The following is a 19294-nucleotide window of genomic DNA, read 5'->3' on the forward strand; positions in this document are numbered from 1 at the left end:
GATGGTGATGCTCATAATGCTGGCACCAGGTGCTATGGATTAGATGTAGTTTGAATGTGCCCCTTCTGCTCCCCAGGGACCCTATATTGAAATTTAATTCTCACTGAGAGGTATCATTAGGGTGGAAACTGAATACTATTATGGTATTCAGAGGTGGATAAGATCATCAGAATAAAATGGGCATGACTGAATACCAGTGACTATTCAAGAAGAGGGAAAGAAACCAAAAGAGACTACTCCCCACATCATCTCTTGCCACATGATGCCAGTTACCACACTGAAACTCTGCCATCATCAAGACCAGCGGCAAACATAGCCTCTCAACCTTGGACCATTAAGTGTAATGCAAATTAAAACCTTTTTGTTTATAAAGTTAAAAACCATCAAACATTTTGCTACAGTGAACACAAAATGGACTAATATACCAGAGAAGAAAAGAAGCATGGGTAGAGAATAAAATAACACAGTAGCTGAACATAGCACAGGAAGGTATCTCTTTGAGAGACCCTAAGTGATTTCTGATGTCACAGGGCTGTTTACCCTGGTTACATGTTAACTAACAGTGCCTGGAGCCACAGTATGAAATGTTCTACCAATCTCAGACAGAAAAGACCTTTCTGCCTGCCCCTTCTGTGTGTATGCTTGCACAGATGGTAAGGATCTATGAGAGAAAGGGTGTGATGGGCTGACACAATTGGAGATAGGACGCTTCCAGGTGATAATTCCAAGTGGGGTCCTCTAGAGTTTTGATGACACAGATCCTGTGCAAAGTCCAAAGTACACAAAGTGTCAATTTACCTAAGACAGAGCACATGTCTCTATTTCAATGGCTTAATCCTCACAGACTGTGGAAGTCAGCTGGGAGGACATCAACCTCAAAACAAGCACACTACAAAGACAGCAAGCTCACCCTGCAGTGCAACCTGCCCCTCCCCCCCACCCCTCACTCCCCAGCAGGAGCCTAGCTGTGGGCTGTGTCCCAGGCCTGGGCAGTCACTCACCCAGTGTATCCTTGAGGTTCTTCACCAGGGAGCCTTTCTTCAGGCTGTTCTTGCGTTCTACGTAGTTGGAAGGCACGTAGCCCGTCCTGTTGGCTGCATTTCTCACCCGCCACCACGTCTTGGAGTCATCTAGCAGCCACAAGCGCTCGTTCTTCTTGATGTCAAGCTCCTGCTCCTGCTGGGCGGTGTAGTCCCACTTGGCTATAACAATGACTTCTTCTGTCATCTTTCATGGAGTCCTTCTGCCAGCAAAACATTTGAAGATGCTCATTAGCAGGTGATCTGCACACTTCGTCCTTCAATAACTTGGAGAATTAGGCAGTGACAGCTCATGTTACCCTGCTGCCACCAGTTTTCTCCAGGGCCTTGAAAGGTTCACCCTTTCAAATGACCTTTCAACTAGCTCTAGTGCTTTGCTTAGAAATAGCTCTTTAAGAACAGATACTTTTTTACTGCTCCTTGCACAATCCAGCTCATTCTACCAAAACCACATGTAAAATGCTGAAAACAAATTTACAATTAAAGTGCTCATTTCATAAAATAAAACTGGCTCCTGACAGCTGATAGGGTTACATTCTTTTTCTCAGTAGATGCTGAGGTTGTGAACTTAACTAGTGAATATAAAACATCTAAACTATTCCCATAAATTAGAATTAAAATTTTAAAAATGTAGTACTAATGCAATTCAAATCATAAAACAGAAAAAGGAAATTGAAGGAAACACTGATAAAATGTGAATAAAGTCTAGGTAATGTACCCATGTTGATTAGTTTTGACAATGCAATGTTACATTAGGAGAAATAATTTAACATTAGGAGAAATAGCTAATGTGTATACAAGCATGTTCTATACTGTCTTTAGAACTTTTCTGTAGATATAAAATTATTCTTGAAAACAGATATACACACACAATAACCTACACACAGATACTTATGGCCACTTTATTCATAACTGTCCAAATTTAGAAGCAATGAAGACATCCTTCAATAAATGGATAGATAAACCACTGTCCATCAGGCACTGTTAACTGCTAAACAGAAATTAGGTTTCAAGCCATGAAAAGACAGAGAGGAAACTTAGATGCCATCTAGGAAGGGCCCTCAATCTATGCAGGCTGTGGGTGCTAATCCCAAAGTCTTCCCTTCACCCAACTTCACTGAGGCACCTTTGAATTCTCTCCTCAACTAGTGCCTGGCTCTTGGGCATCTGGATCCACCTCTGGATCATCCAGTGTTTCCAAGAACCCGCGACACTGACCATATGATCACGTTCCTTATGACCGATGTCTGGTCCTCTGGCCCCCTTCAGCAAGAATCACATTAGGTTGGTTCAGCCGTAATCCTGCCCCATCATATTTCCTCTTAATAATCTTCCATTTGCTTCTTCTCCTGTCTACAGATACCTACTTTTCCCCCTATGAGAAGCTGAACTCTAAGAGGAGGAGGATTTTGCTGACTGCAAAATGCCACTTTGATAGCCTTCCTGAGTTGTCTGCCCTATTGTCCCTTAACCAGTGTCTTGAATAACAATTTCACTTGATGACATGCTGGGAATGGCAAAGGTATGGAGACACAAGGCTACAAGGCGTGGGTGGGGAGAGTAAGCAAAGCACAGAAGAGCCTGAGGGCAGTGCAATTATCCTGTGTAACAACAGTGAATGTATGTCAGTATATATTGTCAAGATACATGAAATGTACATCAAAAGTGAATCTAACAAAATTGCTCCACAATAAGGTATATTAAAACAACAAATACAATATAAATCTAGTAAATTCAGTCTAGGGAGTAATAATAAAAGTATACCTAAATAAATAGAATGAATATTTTTTCACCTATGTCAGCAACTCCATGCTTCTTAGGTAGGAGATAGGAAAGTGTTCTTTCAGCAGAGGCAAAAGTCAATATTCAGTCTGTCTACTGACTAAAGTTTTCCCAAAGTAATGGAAAGGAGAAATGGATGGAAAGACTCTTGACCTAAATCATACTCCTCCTCAAAGAGTACAGATGATCTTTATCCACCTGAGTTCAGGATTATAGGGGAATCTATGTTATTAAGCTCCATGGAGACATTAATACCCTTTTAACATAACATGACATTTTATACCAAATATTACTACATAAATAATACATATTCTTCTTATTTACGATTTTCTAGTTAGAGATAAAAATCTTTTGGTAAACAGAAAATACTTGTAAATCTTAAGTATAACAAAAATAATATCTAAGAAGGTAGAGGTTACACATAGCTCATCTCCAAACTGTAGACAATTTATCTTCAGTCAGAAAATCTCAAGTCTACACTTTGTATAGCTCACAAACCTGACCATTCTATCAGATCAGACATTTGAAAGTCATAAGGGAGGCATTCTTTTTAAGTAAAGGACAGGAATAACAGCAGTGACAGAAATGGGACCTAGAGAATATTCCATTTGAATACTGGGTTTGTTTCTGAATTACACAATTTCTAAAACAGTTTCTAACAGGAACAGCCCATCACTTAGATCACTCAAGACCCAGTCAACCAAAGGTATCTATTAAATTTTCTTCTGCGTGAACAGCAGTTAAGGAAGAAGCTGCCTGGGCATATTCATGTCAATGCACATTCAATATCACACAGGAGCTTATAAAATACTGCTTCCTGAGTTTTGCTAACCTTGGGATCTGCAGGAGAGGCCAGGTATCAGGACACCACTCCATCCCCAGCTTTCCAATTAACTGACAGGTCTTAGAATAATTTTTAAAAAGGGCGGGCGGGGGGGCTAGTGAATCAAATCATAACTGCATCCTCTCGTCATGGTTGTTCCTTCAGTCACACCGGTGGCCACTATGGTGATGAGGGTGGAATGGTCTGTCTAGAACTCCACTTCTTAAACTATGGGATATGAACCTACATAGTGAGTGAATGTGGGGGTTGTGAAAAGTTGGCAATAGTAAAAAGGTTTCTGAATGTGAAACCAAGAAGTCATTAAAATCAAGTGTGCGTGGGCTCTCTCACTGCTTCTTCCACCTGCTGTGGCAGAGGTGATGTCCAGCCTCTGCTCTACCATCTTTTCCCTGCCATCATGCAGTTTCCCCTCGAGACTATAAACCAAAAGTAAACAACTTTCCTCTCATCAGATGCTTTTGGTCGGGTGCTTTGTGCCAGACATGGGAAGGAGAAAACAGGACAGCTGAGTGGTACAGTGTTTCCCCCTGCTCTGGTTAGATAACAAGGCTTCCAGCTTCTGATTGGGAATAAGAAAAATGTGTGCCTCACAGCTGGTTGCAGCTTTTGCTTACAATTTCCAGCAGCAGCCTGCCGTGATATGGAAGGTGTTAATTCCCCAGCATCCACAGAAAGTCAGATATAAGGTGATACATGCACCTGTGACCCAAACCGTGCCTGTGGCCATGGGAGGTGGAGCCAGCAGAACCCAAAACTCAGGAAATTAGTCTCATGTTCACTTGCAATCTGGCAGCTCATTTGCAACAGCAGGAGACCCTGTCTCAAAGATGGAGCACAGACACCTTGAAGTTGTCCTCTGGCATTTGTATTTGCACTGTGGCATTCAAGCCCATGCACACACATATACTAAACAAAAAAACAAGCCAGGTGTAGTAGTGCACACCTTTAATTCCAGTACTCGAGAGGCAGAGATAGGAGGATGGCTGTGAGTTTGAGGCCACTCTGAGACTATATAGTGAATTCCAGGTCAGTCTGAGCTAGAGTGAAACCCTACCTCAAAAATAAATAAATAGGGCTGGAGAGATGGCTTAGCGGTTAAGCACTTGCTTGCAAAACCTAAGGACCCTGGTTCAAGGCTCAATTCCCCAGTATCCAATTAAGCCAGATGCACAAGGTGGCACATGTATCTGGAGTTCGTTTGCAGTAGCTGGAGGCCCTGGTGTGCCCATTCTCTCTCTCTTCATGTGTGTTGCTCTCAAATAAATACAATAATATAAAAAAAATATGGGCTGGAGGGATAGCTTAGCAGTTGGGGCGCTTGCCTGCAAAGCCAAAGGACCCAGGTTCAATTCCCCAGGACCCACGTTAGCCAGATGCACAAGGAGACGCATGCGTCTGGAGTTTGTTTGCAGTGGCTGGAGGCCCTGGTGTGCCCATTTTCTCCCTCCCTCCCTCCCTCTCTCTCTCAATACCCCTCTTTTTCTGTAAAATAAACAAAAACAAAATATTTCAAAGAAATAAATAAATCCTAGGTCTTTCAAGGTTCTAATCCAGTTTGAACTAGAACAACAACTAAAAAAAGCCATAAAAAATCCCATGTGTAACGAGTCCTAGGCACTCCTGGAGGTGCTCACCCACGATGCCCTCCACAACATCACTGCAGTCTTGGTTCTGAGCATGAGTGCCCTGCACATGCATGCCGTCACACCTCACGACTCCGACCAGTGCTGCCCGGTCTCAATTCCAAACCACTGTATGTTGTATAAACTGTTGTGTTTAGACTGCCCATGTGAAGTCTTCTGCTCTTATAGAAATAATAGTTTAATTATGGAAAACAAAGGCTTAAATATTTTTCTGCCATCAGTCCTTAGCATGGAAGTACCAAACTAGTTTAACTTAGTACTGTGTTATGTTAGAATGTCTGCCTTCTCAAAATGTTGTTTGAGTTGCTGGCAAGCTTCATTAAAAAAGAAAATTCAAATGAATTTTTGTTTAGGATTAGGACAGAATTTTTAACAATTTCTGAAATGGCCATAAACATGCTTCTGCCATTTATTTTGTACCATGTATCTATGGAAAGCAGTACTCAACACTGATGAATATAAAAGCAAAATATCAATAAACTTTGGAAAACTGTTAGAGATGCTCTACTCTTACAGTATCAAATATTCAGCCAAGATTTAATTCTGTATGCAAAAATAAACAAGCATGTCCATCTCGATAGGAGGCAAACTGTCACTCCAGTGATAAGGCATTGTGAATGGGAAAGGGTTAAGAAGCTCTGGTGTTGGAAGGAAACTTCAATATTTGAAGAGACTATGATGGACAACATATAATCTTTAGAATGCCTGTCTTTTCGGATGGTAGCTTTTAGGAGACCGAGGACTAGAAATTAAGTGATTTATGTACAGAGCCAGGGTCCTTGCTGGGTATGTGGCCCACGAATCTATGCTCAGAATTCTTATAACTATGTTCCAACCCATAAAATCTATGGTTCTGGGATACATGCAAACCAACAGTCCCAATGCAGCCTAGGAAAACACTAGCAATTTTTTGGCCATAGCAATGGATTTTTAACCTTATTCTAAATGATTAATGACTGCTTACATGAGTAAAAATAGCTTCAAAGAGCAGGTAAGGAACCACATCATCCCACTGAAGAACACCAATCAACAAGGACTGAGCTCCTGGGAATTGGCAGAGCTGGTAAAGTTGTATTAGAGGGCCAACCAATCAACAATCACCTTACTCTCGTGAGACTACTTCAAGGGTCAATCAGTAACCACCTTACTTTAGTAAAGGCAGCTGATCAATAGCTGCCTAGTTACAGTGCCAGTGCTTCAGAGGATCAACCAATCAACAATGGTTTGTCTGGGGGGGTCAATGGTGTCACTGGCATAATCAGACATCTGTAGTCCAAGATCAACCAATCCCTGAATATGTATGCTTCAAAATTCTTAACCTGCGCTTCCTGCACAGAAGACCAGCTTAGTGGTTAGTCTTTCCTCAGCAGACTAGGCAGTTATTCTTATTCAGAACTGTGGCTATGCAAAGAACATACTATAAAATAAGCATTCTGTTTCCCCCAAAGATGATGAGCTTTTTGCCAACATGTCTAAACAGGCCAGGTGGAAGCCCATTCCAGAAAGGAATCGCATCCCGAGCAAGAGTTAAGGTTCTCTGGAGACTGAGTTAACCTAGGTATCCAGCAGGAACACAGGTATTTTCAGTCAGGGATAATTCACTTCATTGTGGGGGCTGGACTGCCTGGCACAGGACAGAACTGGAGATGAATTACTACTCTAGAATGAGACATGCCAACTGACTTCAATATCCCAGCAGGGGGGAAAATAAAAGGGAAATATTGTAATCTACTATTCTACAACTACTGAACAGTTTATGAAGAGATGGCATTCTGATTCCGTCTAAGGAAAGAACCAGAGGGGTCAACTTCAAAACTTATGCACAGTTCTCTTTCCAGCTGAGAAAGGTAAAGAAGTTTGATTTTTGCCTTTATTAACCATTGCTATAAGTTTATCACCTGGGTTTAGCCCCTAGAGAGGAATCAAAAGACCCAAGTTTATATAGATAGAGCCCACCTAGTAAATCATGTGACCATCTACAATAGTATTTAGCAAAACTCCATGTGATGCTTAAAAAGCAGCTCAAAGACAACCTCACAAGCTCAGCTGCTAAAAACAAACAAGTTATATTTTTTTAAAAAAACCCTTTCACTGGCTCAATATTTTTCACTTAGCCCAAAATAAATGTAATCATGTGCATGTGTATGTAGTCATATCAATATATATGTGTCTATGCACAGGTAAATGATTTACAGAGCAAGTGGGAGAAGAATGGAGAGCATGTGGAAACAAAAGTCACCCCACCTCAGTTTTCAACAGTCTGAATTAGTGTCAAATAATCCATCCTGCCTCACTAAGGTTCTTCTTTTTCTTTGTACTACCTTATGTCTTCAAGGAGGAAATACAACTGACCTACTGATGGCTTTAGGTAGATGTGGCAAGCAGGTGTAAATATGCCAATGCCCCGCATCCAAAACCCATTGTACCATATGGGTAACAGTCATTTATGTTGCTAAATCACCAACCTCTTCCCCCCCCCCCTTGAGTAAGGAGATGACTCTGGATTATTCAAGAGGCTCTAGAAAACTGTGAAGGTCCCTGCTGCTAAGAGGCAGGAAAGTCAGAGATTTAATGATGCCATGTTACTGTCAAGGACTAAGCACAACTCCAGAAGGTGGAAACAACAAGGGAACCATGTCTCTCTTGGAACCTCCAGGAGTCAGCACTTAGTGACACCTGGCAAGACTTGTGTGGGACACTGATCTGTAAATATTTTAAATGGTTTATTTGCATTAAAAAGACTGATTCATGAATGAGTCTCAGAAGCAACTAAAACTGCTGATTAAAATTTCAAGTTGTATTGTAGATAGAAGACTTGCCACATACCAACTAATTTGACAGGAGTTGGCAGGACCGGTGGTTTCCTGTAGGGGAACAGAAAGGCCAGTTGGTGGCTTTTTGCAGTAGTGTTACTAATTACAGCTAATACACTTCAACCCTAAGTAGGACACAATATGGAATATAAGTTAATTAAGCTGTGACAAGTCAAGGTCTTACAATTTCCCTGAGACACAAAAACATACCATACAATGAAGAGAGAATAAACAACAGACCTTTCCATGGACAGAGGCAGAGGGCCAGTGCCGAGTTCCGTCTGTGCGGGGTGCATGGTGACACTATAAGCAACTAACCCGAGGCACGCATGACATTGTTTTACAAGGATGAGCCCATCAAATGTTCATAGGAACTTTCTGAAATAGATGTTGTGGTGGTTTGAATAGATGGCCCCCAATATATTCAGTTGTTTATTTGTAGTATGCATCTGCTGGCTACCTGGCTGGATGCAATGTCACTGGGTGGATCTTAAACTGTGGTGGTGGGTTTCAGATTTCATAAAGATATGCAAAGTGTGCCTAGCTGGAGTTCCTGAAGTGTGCTAGGTGGCTTTTGACCTTTAGGCTTGTATTTCTCTCTCTCTGCTTGGACCTGTGAAGGCAGGCCAGTTTCTTCTGCCATTATGGAACTTCCCCTGGATCTGTAAGCTTCAATAAATCCCTTCTTCCATAACTGTGCCTGGTCTGGAAGTTTATCTCAGTGAACCTGAATCTGTCTGCTACAGATGTTGTCTACAGATACATTTTATGATGAAATGGGCATAGAAATATTAAGAAGTTGCACAAATGCACAAAGCCACAATGCAACAGTTGGGATTCAAAAATCAACAGAAGCACCTTAGCACAAAGCCCAGGCTTTACTTAGTATATTTACTGCCTGGTAGTGTAACTTGACAAAATTTTGCTTCATTGGCTTAAAAATTAAATCCCAGGGGAAAGATGGACATTGATAAAGGCTACTTTCAATATTCTTCTAATAAACAATATGATTACTAAGGGACAACTAGCAATATGCCCCAATCTTCTAGGTATAATGTGGGAAGGTATTTGTTTTTCAGTATTTTTAGAGAGAGGTTCAGAGACTGGACAACTGGAACAGTAAAGACTCCCGATTACAAGGCACAGGGCTGAATGTAACAGAGCAGCTAGCTTGGTTCAATGGAGTATCTTAGAAACAGTCCTCTCATGATTTTTTTTCTGGTTTTGTTGGACATTAGCCTTCAAAGTCCCTGCTTTTGTAATTGTAAAGGTTTCCTTCACTGCTACCAACATGACCCTTTCTAAGAGTACTCCTTCCAGTTGGAGAGGGCCAGGGTTTGAAAGCCAACCTGGGCAGCACCCAGCCGGGTGGTTTTGGGGAAATGTGTTTGACAACACTGGTCTCCATGCTGTGTACAGAGGAGGTCAAAGCAGCTGCAAGGAATAAAGGAGACAGTCCACAGAGAGGAGCCAATGCCCTCCCATGCTGGGTAACCGCTGATCATTAGTGCTCTATCCATGTCCACAAAATGCAGAAAGCACAGGGTGTCTTATACTTGGGCATAATGTTTATAGGGATTCAAAATTGTGCTTACATTATAATATATATGCATCATTTAAAAACAATGAAAAGAAACTCAAAGTGTCCTAAAATAAGACACCACAGCACTGTGATGTGATCCTATTCAGGAAATTTTCAAGGCATCAGGATTGGGGTTATCCTAGCTCCCCTTCCTTACTGCTCCCACTGTGGCTAATACCAATGACACACTTGTATCCTGGGAGATTGTCACATGCCACTGTACCTACTAGAATGCACTTCACAAACAACAAAATGTAGCCAAGTCATTACTTAAAAAATAGAGTTCCAGTATTTGTTACTAGGCTAGAGAGATGGCTTAGCTGTTAAAGGTGCTTGCATGCAAAGGCCAATGGTTTGGGTTCAATTCCCCAGTACCCACGTAAAGACAGATGCACAAAGCAGAGCATTCTCTGCAGTTCATTTGCAGTGGCAAGAGGCCTTGGGTGTTCTAGCTCTCTTCCCTTAAATAAATAAAAATCTTTAAAAACAAAACAAAAAATATTTTGTTACTGTTGATTCCAGACAACCATTTAAAGTACCTGGGCTGGGTGATAATCCTGCTTCTGTCTGCATTTAGGACTTCAGGAGGAAACACTGTGCCACCCCTGGCCCCCTGGGCACACTCACACCCCAAAAACCTTTCTAATTTTTTTCCATTACATAAAAGTAACTGCATCTTCTAAAACTTAAACATCTATCTCACACACATATCCAAGGATAAATGTCAGGAGCTTCGTCAACTTTTGTGAAGGAATTCAGCTACATGAATCAAGACTTGACCTTTTCCCTTACAGTCGTATTATTCACAATGGCCTAATTCTGAAACATGAAAGGGTGAGACAATAAGCAGGGATTTAAAATGACCATACTAAATTATCCAGGTCTTACATGGTTCAAAGCCATTTTACTTCATTGCACTTATGTGATTATACCCACATTCCTAAGCACTGCCTATGTTTTAGATTTCCCTGTTTAATGGGAAGAGAGAATTCAAGAAAACTCCTTGGCACCTAACCCTGAGGAAAGCAACCCTTGTCTTGTGAGCTCAGCATGGAGCCAGGCCAGTGGCAGGGACCCAGTGCCGGCGGAGACTTGGGCTGCTACAGGGTGAATCAGCAAAGATACTTTTCCAAATGATTTTGGAGGGATAAACGGTAGCACTTTTTTTTCTTTGTAATAAAACAGCAACACCCCTCCCCCAACTAAATGAGTCTTTCAAAGAAACACTGTTATAGTTTAGCTACTGAAAGTGCCCCAAATGCTACTGTGTGGAAGGCATGACCTGAATGCCATGGAGTTCAGTGGTAAGGCTTCGTGGGGGCTCTGACTTCATGACCTCATGTATTAATTTATCCATTTATGGCTTTACAGCTTGGTGGGTTCAGGCGGAAGAGTGATAAATATATAAAAAATATTTTTAAAACAATAGTTTTTAAGCTGTTGAGCAGTTTTCTAACCTGATATGCTGCCTCATCACAGGCTTAGAAGCAATGAGGCAAAGTGACCATGGGCTGAAACCCCCGAACTATAAGCAGAATACTTCCTCCTTGGAATGTGTTTATCTCAGGTATTTTTTCAGAGCTACAGAAGGATAACTATTACTCAAGAAATCAAATGAGGAATTAAAGGCTTCCAGCATTTACCCTCAATTCTTTCAATATGCTGTTTGTCAGAGCATGTTGGCTTTATTTCTAATCAATAACTGACATTAGTGTAGTATATTTGTTACAATTAGCTAATTTCTACATTGTTAATTGAAGTATATATTTGAGCCAGAGGTCACTAATTTGCCCCTAATACCCTGTTTCTGTTCTAAGATTCTATCCAGCAACCTAGACTTGGTCACCATACCTTCTAGGTAGCTCCTAGCCCTAGGAGTTCCCAGAGTTCCGTTGTTTTGAGGAATACCGGTCAGGCATTCCATAGGACAGCCTTCTACTGGGATTCTTATGATATTTTTCTCCTCATCAGACAAGGGTTACGAGCTTGGGAAGGAAGATCACAGAGGTCCAGCTGTATTGAGGGTGCGCACTAACGGCATGACTACCACTGATAATGATGACCTTGATTATCTGACAGGTTTTTTTATCCCTGCTTCAAGATTTCTTCCCCCTTTCCACACAGTCCTCCGTGGAAGGAAGTCTCTAAGTGTGGTCTGCATGTGAGGGAGATATATGGTGCTCTACCTCCTTGGAGACAAGAAACTCCACAAATTATCCTAATTCCTCGGCATGGGCTATTTGTCTCCCTTCTTCCACTTATTAATGTACTCAATCATTTAGGAATACCATATTGGGTATTCTTCTGGGTATTTTTTTTCATTCAATGATACTTCATACTTTGTTGCTTGAACTGTCCCAACTTTGGCTACTGGGTATCTTTCAGCTGGTGACTTCTCTGGGAGCTGGTCTTTCTGGACCATCACATCTGACATACAGTATATAGCAGAGCCCTGCCCTGCCCCTCATAGCACCTCCATTCTCTGCAGCATCGCATCACTTTTCCAGTAAGCTAGCTTCCCTGCCACATCCACCTCCTCTCCCATCTGCTCTCTGATGCCTGTTAACTGGATTTTATCCTTCGCTTGTTGCTGTGTTCCCAATCAATGGTAGCAGCTGATGATCAGACCATCTGCAAACCCATACCTTGCACCAGGCTGCCTTATAGCCTCTTTGTCCACTGTTTCTTCTTAGTCTTTGGGTTGGATCTACCTGTATTTTTCTTTTCTTTTTTTTTTTTTTGAGGCAGGGTCTTACTGTGTTTTATCCAACAACTCTCTTGGCTATGAATACCATCCATATGTTGGCCCCATGTGGATATCTACTCTGCTCCAAAGTGCCACACCTCTAGACCCAGCCTACAGAACATCTCCCTGCAAATGTCCAATGGGTACTTCACATCTTAGCTGTCCACTCTGGACTCTTCCCACCAAGACAAAGAAAGCCACTGCAATAAACAACAAAAACTCCTGAGCTGCCTGCATGGGGATTTATGGCTCAATAAATGATTCACCTGACAACCACTCAGCAAGTTACTCAGGACAAAAATCCAAGACCGGGGCTAGAGAGATGGCTTAGTGGTTAGGGCACTTGCCTCCAAAGCCAAAGTACCCAGGTTCAATTCCCCAGGACCCAAGTAAGGTGGCACATCTGGAGTTCATTTGCAGTGGCTAGAGGCCTCTCTCTCTCTCTCCTCCCTCTCAAATAAATAAATAAAAATAAAATATTAAAAAAGACTCCTGACTCAGGACCCTTCTCTCTATTCACCCACTACACCAGCAAACCCTATACTGTTCCTCAAATTCTACCATTTCTCTCTCTCTACAGGTCATACATCTTTCCCCTAATCTCATTTCCAACCCTGTCACAACCCCAGCCCAGCTTCCCAGTAGGTAACTGGTGTGGCAGCAAAGAATGAAAATATCAAGATTAGCTAAGCACATGAAATATCCAGCAAGCCCAGTCTAAGACTGGATAATTTCCCTGGTTTAAAAAAAAAATCTACAGGGGCTGGAGTGATGGCTTAGTGGTTAAGCGCTTGCCTGTGAAGCCTAAGGACCCCGGTTCAAGGCTCGGTTCCCCAGGTCCCACGTTAGCCAGATGCACAAGGGGGCGCACACGTCTGGAGTTCGTTTGCAGAGGCTGGAAGCCCTGTCACACCCATTCTCTCTCTCTCCCTCTATCTGTCTTTCTCCCTGTGTCTGTCACTCTCAAATAAATAAATAAATAATGAACAAAAAATATTTAAAAAAAAATCTACAAACTCCCAACTTTTAAACATTCGAATTTATCTTTACCAACCCTACAGTTTAGAATAGGCCATGAAACACTAAAACAATACATAATGTACGAGGCCAAAGTGATAATTTTACTGGTTAGCCTTCACTGAAGCTTCCTAGGACAACAGCTGGGTGGCTGTGAGCCCAGCCTTGCGCTCTAGTGCCAAGGGCTGGGGCTCCAAAGTAAGGTATCGCTTCATTTAGATTCTAGTTTTAAAAAAAAAGTACTCATATTCGGAAAGCTGGAAGCTGCAAAAATGGAATGAACTCATACTCAGAGCTAGATTTTTTATCAAAATGACATTTCAGTGACCACAACTTTCCTGAGGGTACAGCTGGTAAAGAAGTGGAGTGCTGACCCTTCTTTGCACAGCATGCTCCAGTTCTCTGAAAGCTCACATACACATTGGGTCTCATTCCACAATGGGACTTAGGGATACATCCATTCTGTCATTTTGCAAACAAGGATTCTGAGGCTGTGCATGCTGGTGACCTGCTGGAGATGCTGCATGCAGCTGATCAAAGATAAGCTGAGCCTGCAGCCTGGTCTCCTGACCCCTAGGTTAGGGCTCTTGGGTATAGTTTCATGAAGGTACCTCCTTTGCAATCATCAGCACGATTTGCACACCTGATATTATTTCTAGTCAAAACGTTGTGAACAGGGTGCTCCATATTGGCTTGCTATGCATGTACGAGTGTGTACGTATGTGCATGACTGCGCGTTGTCACGGGGTTTTAATTATAGTGTGCTTGTGGCCATTGTGCATGACTCCTATCTTATTTTCATCTGATGAACATTAGTTCAATCTAAACTACTGCAGACTATAGTCATATGTGAAAACAGAACAGAAAAAAGTGTGAAAAGGCTTCAGGAAGAGCAGAGAAATCTGCTGATAGGAAAACCTCTTCTACAGCCACTTTGAAGTGAACACAATTTCCCAGGCCCCCATCTTGCTTCCTGCTTCCTTTTGACTTACTCATCAGCTGCTATGTAAACTGGGAAATACCTTAGATCCAAAACCAAGGGCTACTGTAAAAAGTGGAAGTGAAGTGGCTTTTTAAAGTTTTCCTTTCAAAAATGGTTTAAACTTGGATTTGGAAGTAAGTGCAATCACACGAAGTTCCAGAGGTAGCACAGAATCCCTTGAGCCTTTCACCTACTTCTCCAAGGGTTACATCTACCCTAAGGGAGCACACTCCCAGCCAGGACGCTGACAGGCCTATGTGTGTGCAAGTCAGCTCCCTGCACTTGGTTCGTACAACCAGCCCAAGCAGGAGGCAGAGACGTTCCAGCAGCACTGACCACCCCATATAATCCCACCCGGCCCTGCCCCTGGGAGTACTGCTCTGCAGCCTTCCTCCTCAATAGCTGTCCTTCTTGAAAGCTTTATATAAAAATATCCTTTTGAGGCAGACAATTTTGTTGTTCTAAAGGAAAAAGGAAAGAGTTTATTGAAGGACAGTGAAGACACTGTATTATACAGATTCTTTGATTTTGGCTCTAGATATGGTATAACACAGAATATGGGTGCTTGGAGCAGCATATGCATTCTCTGGTTGCTGGGTAGAGTACTGTGCCAGCCAGTGTTGCTAAGGGATGGTGGTGCTGAGTTCTTTTACATCCTTGCTGACTTCCTGTGCAGTTTCTCTTTCTTTCTTTTTTTTTGTTGTTGACTTAAAGTTTATTTTTTTTAAAGGTGGCTATTTTTGCAATGCCAAGGTTATAGGATTGTATGAAGAAGCAATGTATCTCCTTTTCCTTTGCCACACTTTTTTTTATCTTTCTTCACAAAGGCAAAATTTTTTGTTAATTTCATAGATAATGATATAAAACAAGTGAACAAGCTTTCTCCAAAGGACCATACAGTAAAAATTTTAGGTTTCATACCTACTTATGGTGTCTGTCATGTATTCTTTTATAACCTCTTAAAAAAGTAAAAACCATTTTTAGTTTGTACCATACAATAAAAAGACTAGGCTAAGCTTGGTCTATGAGTGGTAGTCTGTTGACCCCTGGTATAAAATATCTACTTTGTCTCGTCAGAGAAACGGCTCTCCTCAGGCAGCTATTGCCCAACGCAGAGCAGGACCTGATTTACAAGTGAGCACTGTTAGACAGAAGTAGATGTGAAGAGTCTCTGATCACTTGATTCCATCTGTTCATTTCATAAATGTGATAAACACCTACTATGTACACTTGTTTTAGCAAGATTTTTCTCCAGTGTTCTCTACAAAACAATTCTTCTAGTTTCTCTAAACCAAAACTTAGGTTTTACAGTCTAATTTTAGGTGAAATTAGGATTAAAATCAAGATGGAATACATGATTATAAAAAAATGAATCTAGCTAACAATATCTTTTCAGTCAATATAAGTACATCCTTCTTAAAGTCAGTCTACATGAGGAAAAAGATGTTAACGCTATTATGCTATTAAAAAGATACCTTTTTACCCCATACTTTATTGTGTATGTGTAGTATTGGGGATCAAACCCAGCTAGTACATGCCAAGGAAGCACTTTACCACTAACTACATCCCCAGCCCAGGTTGAAACTTTTTCAAAAAAATATTGTCACATCCATAACACCCTCAGACAATCCTTCCCACTTCCCTAATTTGCTGTCTGTCATGTCATAAAATGTGGATCCAGGCAGGGCTCTTTAACAGCCATTTCGGCCATAAACTACTACTATAGCCAAGCATGGTGGCTCATGTCTGTAATCTTAGCACTGAGGAGCCCGAGGCAAGAGTACTGTCATGAGTTCAAGGCCAGCTTGGACCTGACAGAGTGAGATTCTATCTCAAAAAACAAAAACAGATTAGATTTAAGGGCACATATTGCCTCCAAAGCAATTTGCAATTCTGCTATTTTTTATCATAGAGGGAATGAATAGACATGCTTCCTCCAGGATAAAAACTGTAACTGTTAGCTTTTTGAATAAAAAATGAGGGACACCTTTAAAATAATAAAAAGCCAGAAGGAACACAGGACCTCAGTATTAAAAAAATAAAGGTTGCCCCTATTTAAGATCTTTGGTAAAGACACTAACTATAGTTGATGGCCCACACCACCAAAACATGGCACATTTTGTAGTTCAAAGTGACTGTGATTTTCCTTTTGACTATTTAAACAGAAGGACCAATGCCTTGGGAGATCATGGGAAATATAATGGCCTTCCGTTTCTCTTAAACAAATGTACACAGAATCAGTCCGTGGGTAGAAGGAAGAGTGGGCCAGTGTTATCGTTTCCTTTCCCCTTTCTGTGTCCTTTTCTTTTCCTTTTCCTTGCGCTCCTGCTTGGCTAGTTTGTCCCTTTCTCTCTGCAGCTTGTCCCGCTCCTTCTTCCTCTGGGACTCATCCCGAAGTGAGTCTCGCTCCAGTTCCCGATCATTGAGAACATCCTCCACGTTGGTATTTCGGAATAGGGATTTGTCAGAACCACTGTTCACTGTCGAGGCACCTGAGTCACCCTTTTCATCTGCCTCCTCCTCTTCGTCTGTCACGTCAGCATACTGGGCCAGCAGGGCGGCTTTTCTCTGTTTCTCTTCTTCTGACACCATCCTGGGCTTCACAACAATCTGAGCCTGCTTCTCAATTAGGGTAGTAATGGCCTGCACCTAATCGTTTTTGTTCACTTTGGTGACAACATTCTGCGTTTCAGACCATCGTTCTACAATTTCTTTGCAGATATCAAGGAGGGAATCTTCTTCCAGAAAAGCAAAGAGGGTACCCTGCAGAGCGTCCAGCCTCTCTTCCTCTTCCTCCTCCTGCAGGACACCAAGGATGTAGGCTCTGTACACGGCTTGGTCCACTCCCAACACCTCCAGCCATCCATCCAGCCAACAACCAAAGCCCACCCCCACCCCACCCCACCCCCGCCGTCTCCCTCGCTGCGGGGCCGCCTCAGCTGCTCCACTGGGCGCCACCATCTTGGGGCCCCCTGTGCAGTTTTCCTATTTTCCATTGAAAGAGGGCTGTGGAGACCCATAGACACACCTGTTTCTGTCTAGTTTCAGTGTATCTTGCTTTGTTTATTTCACAGATCCGTTGTTAAGAAATTATTACTTCTGGAAGGCTGTCTTTTGGTGGAAAGTAATCCTTCTCTATCCCTGGTCACTTGTCTCGTAGGTGCTCTTCTTTGTGTGACACAACTTGTACTACTCAGTTTTGGTCCACGGATCTCTTGTTTCAGCGTGATGGATTTGTGGTGAGGCACAGCGTCATGGCAATGGAAGCTTGGAGGAGAGGAGGCCCTTTACCTCATGGCAGCCAGGAAGCAGAGAGGGGAAAAGAAGGAGCAGAGGGCAAATACATCCCTGAAAGTACCACCTCTTATGACCTACTTCCTACATCCAGACTCCATCTACTCCTAAAATTTCCACCACCTCCTCAAAATACCACCACCAGCTGGGTCCATGTCTTCAATATATTTCTGTCCCTTGATTTTCAGAGGGAGAAGGAGAGGAAGAGGGAGAAAAAAAGGGAGGGAGGGGAGGAGGGAGGGAAGCATACCAAAGTAAGACAGTGAGGGTGCTCTCAGAGAAAGGGATGGTTATAGGTCATTACTGGATGTAGAAAATAGAAATCCTGTGGGGATTAATCACGAATGGGTTAAACCCAGAGGACCTAGGACTCCATAAAGGAATTCCAAGCCCTTCACCATGTAATCCATTTGGAATTTGGTTCTGATCTGTGAATTTCTGGTTTATTAGTTCTATTTTGTTTTTGCTCTTTTTTACAGAGAAAATTGAGAAATTAGGTATTCTGTATCAGCTTCTTCTTCAAGTTTTCCATTCCTGAGAAAGTCCAAATGACAGGCCCCCTCATGAACGTATCATCCACACTAAAAACAAACCACTGGAGAGGACAGGCAGGGGTTACAAAATCAGCCTGCTAAAAGGGCATGGATGCAATCATTCTGGCTTATCAGAATCCTCATCAGGACCTTTAGAGCCAAGAGCCCCAGTTCTAATCACCAGGACTCCATGATACAAGAATTGCTATCCCAAAGGCCTGGTTAGGTAACTGCACTGCTAATGCCTTTGGGGATTCAATGTAACTGAGAGAGCACAGTGTGCATACATGCTGCCTTCAGTAAGGTTATAACATATCTTCTCTCCCAATGCTCTGCAGTGACCTAAATAGCTCCATCAGGCTTCATTAGGAAAAAAAAAATCCCAAAAGATAAGAGACACTGAGTGATAATATGGACATTGCTAGGTGATTTCTCTTCTCTGGGAACCCACCATACTTGACCCAGAAACACAGCAAACACTGCATAGAAAAAACATACTGGAGCTCTCATTTCTATAGTTCTAAAGTGCTATAGTATCCAGAGCTGCTTCCTGTTCTCCCTCACATTTTGTTAGATTTCTGTACAGGACTCTCCACTGGGGTTAGCACATTACCAGTATCAAAGATACAGATCACCAACAAATATGAACCAGTCTTGAACTGGGATTCTTACAGGACTAATGAATAATCTAAAATGCAACTACATGAAAACTTAGAGGCCCTCCAAGTAAAACGTCCCATGAAGGAAGACTGATGATGTAACAATGCAGAAGCCCAGGCCCCGCAAGACCACCCCAAGTTGGTCTGATGATACTGTGTCTCAAAAGAAAAGAGAAAAGTAGATAACATTCTTGAGGATGATACACAAGGTTGTCCTCTGGCCTACACACACACACACACACACACACACACGTACACCCACACCCACATTAAAACACACACAGCTCTAGCCCATCACCCTTGCCACATGCCCTTGGATAAGCTACTTCAAGCTTCAGTTTCAGCCTCTGTCCAGAGAA

The 19294-nt window shown here is 42.2% G+C and overlaps 1 protein-coding gene and 1 pseudogene across 3 annotated transcripts in view; both read right to left on the reverse strand.

The window, feature by feature from the left end:
• Window positions 1-19294, reverse strand: part of Nck2 (NCK adaptor protein 2) — a 153741-nt gene that overhangs the window by 30224 nt on the left and 104223 nt on the right. For 2 of the 3 annotated variants that reach the window (XM_045148140.1, XM_045148139.1), the window contains one exon: window positions 1002-1243. In XM_045148140.1, the coding sequence (XP_045004075.1) occupies window positions 1002-1227 (226 nt within the window). In that variant the 5' untranslated portion in view covers window positions 1228-1243. Of the gene's footprint in view, window positions 1-1001; window positions 1244-8135; window positions 8174-19294 lie in introns of all 3 variants that reach the window. The other variant, XM_045148141.1, reaches the window with a different exon arrangement.
• On the reverse strand, window positions 16479-17329 carry LOC101600297 (annotated as a pseudogene).

This window comes from Jaculus jaculus, chromosome 4, assembly GCF_020740685.1.
Source record: "Jaculus jaculus isolate mJacJac1 chromosome 4, mJacJac1.mat.Y.cur, whole genome shotgun sequence".
NCBI classification, from domain to species: domain Eukaryota; kingdom Metazoa; phylum Chordata; class Mammalia; order Rodentia; family Dipodidae; genus Jaculus; species Jaculus jaculus.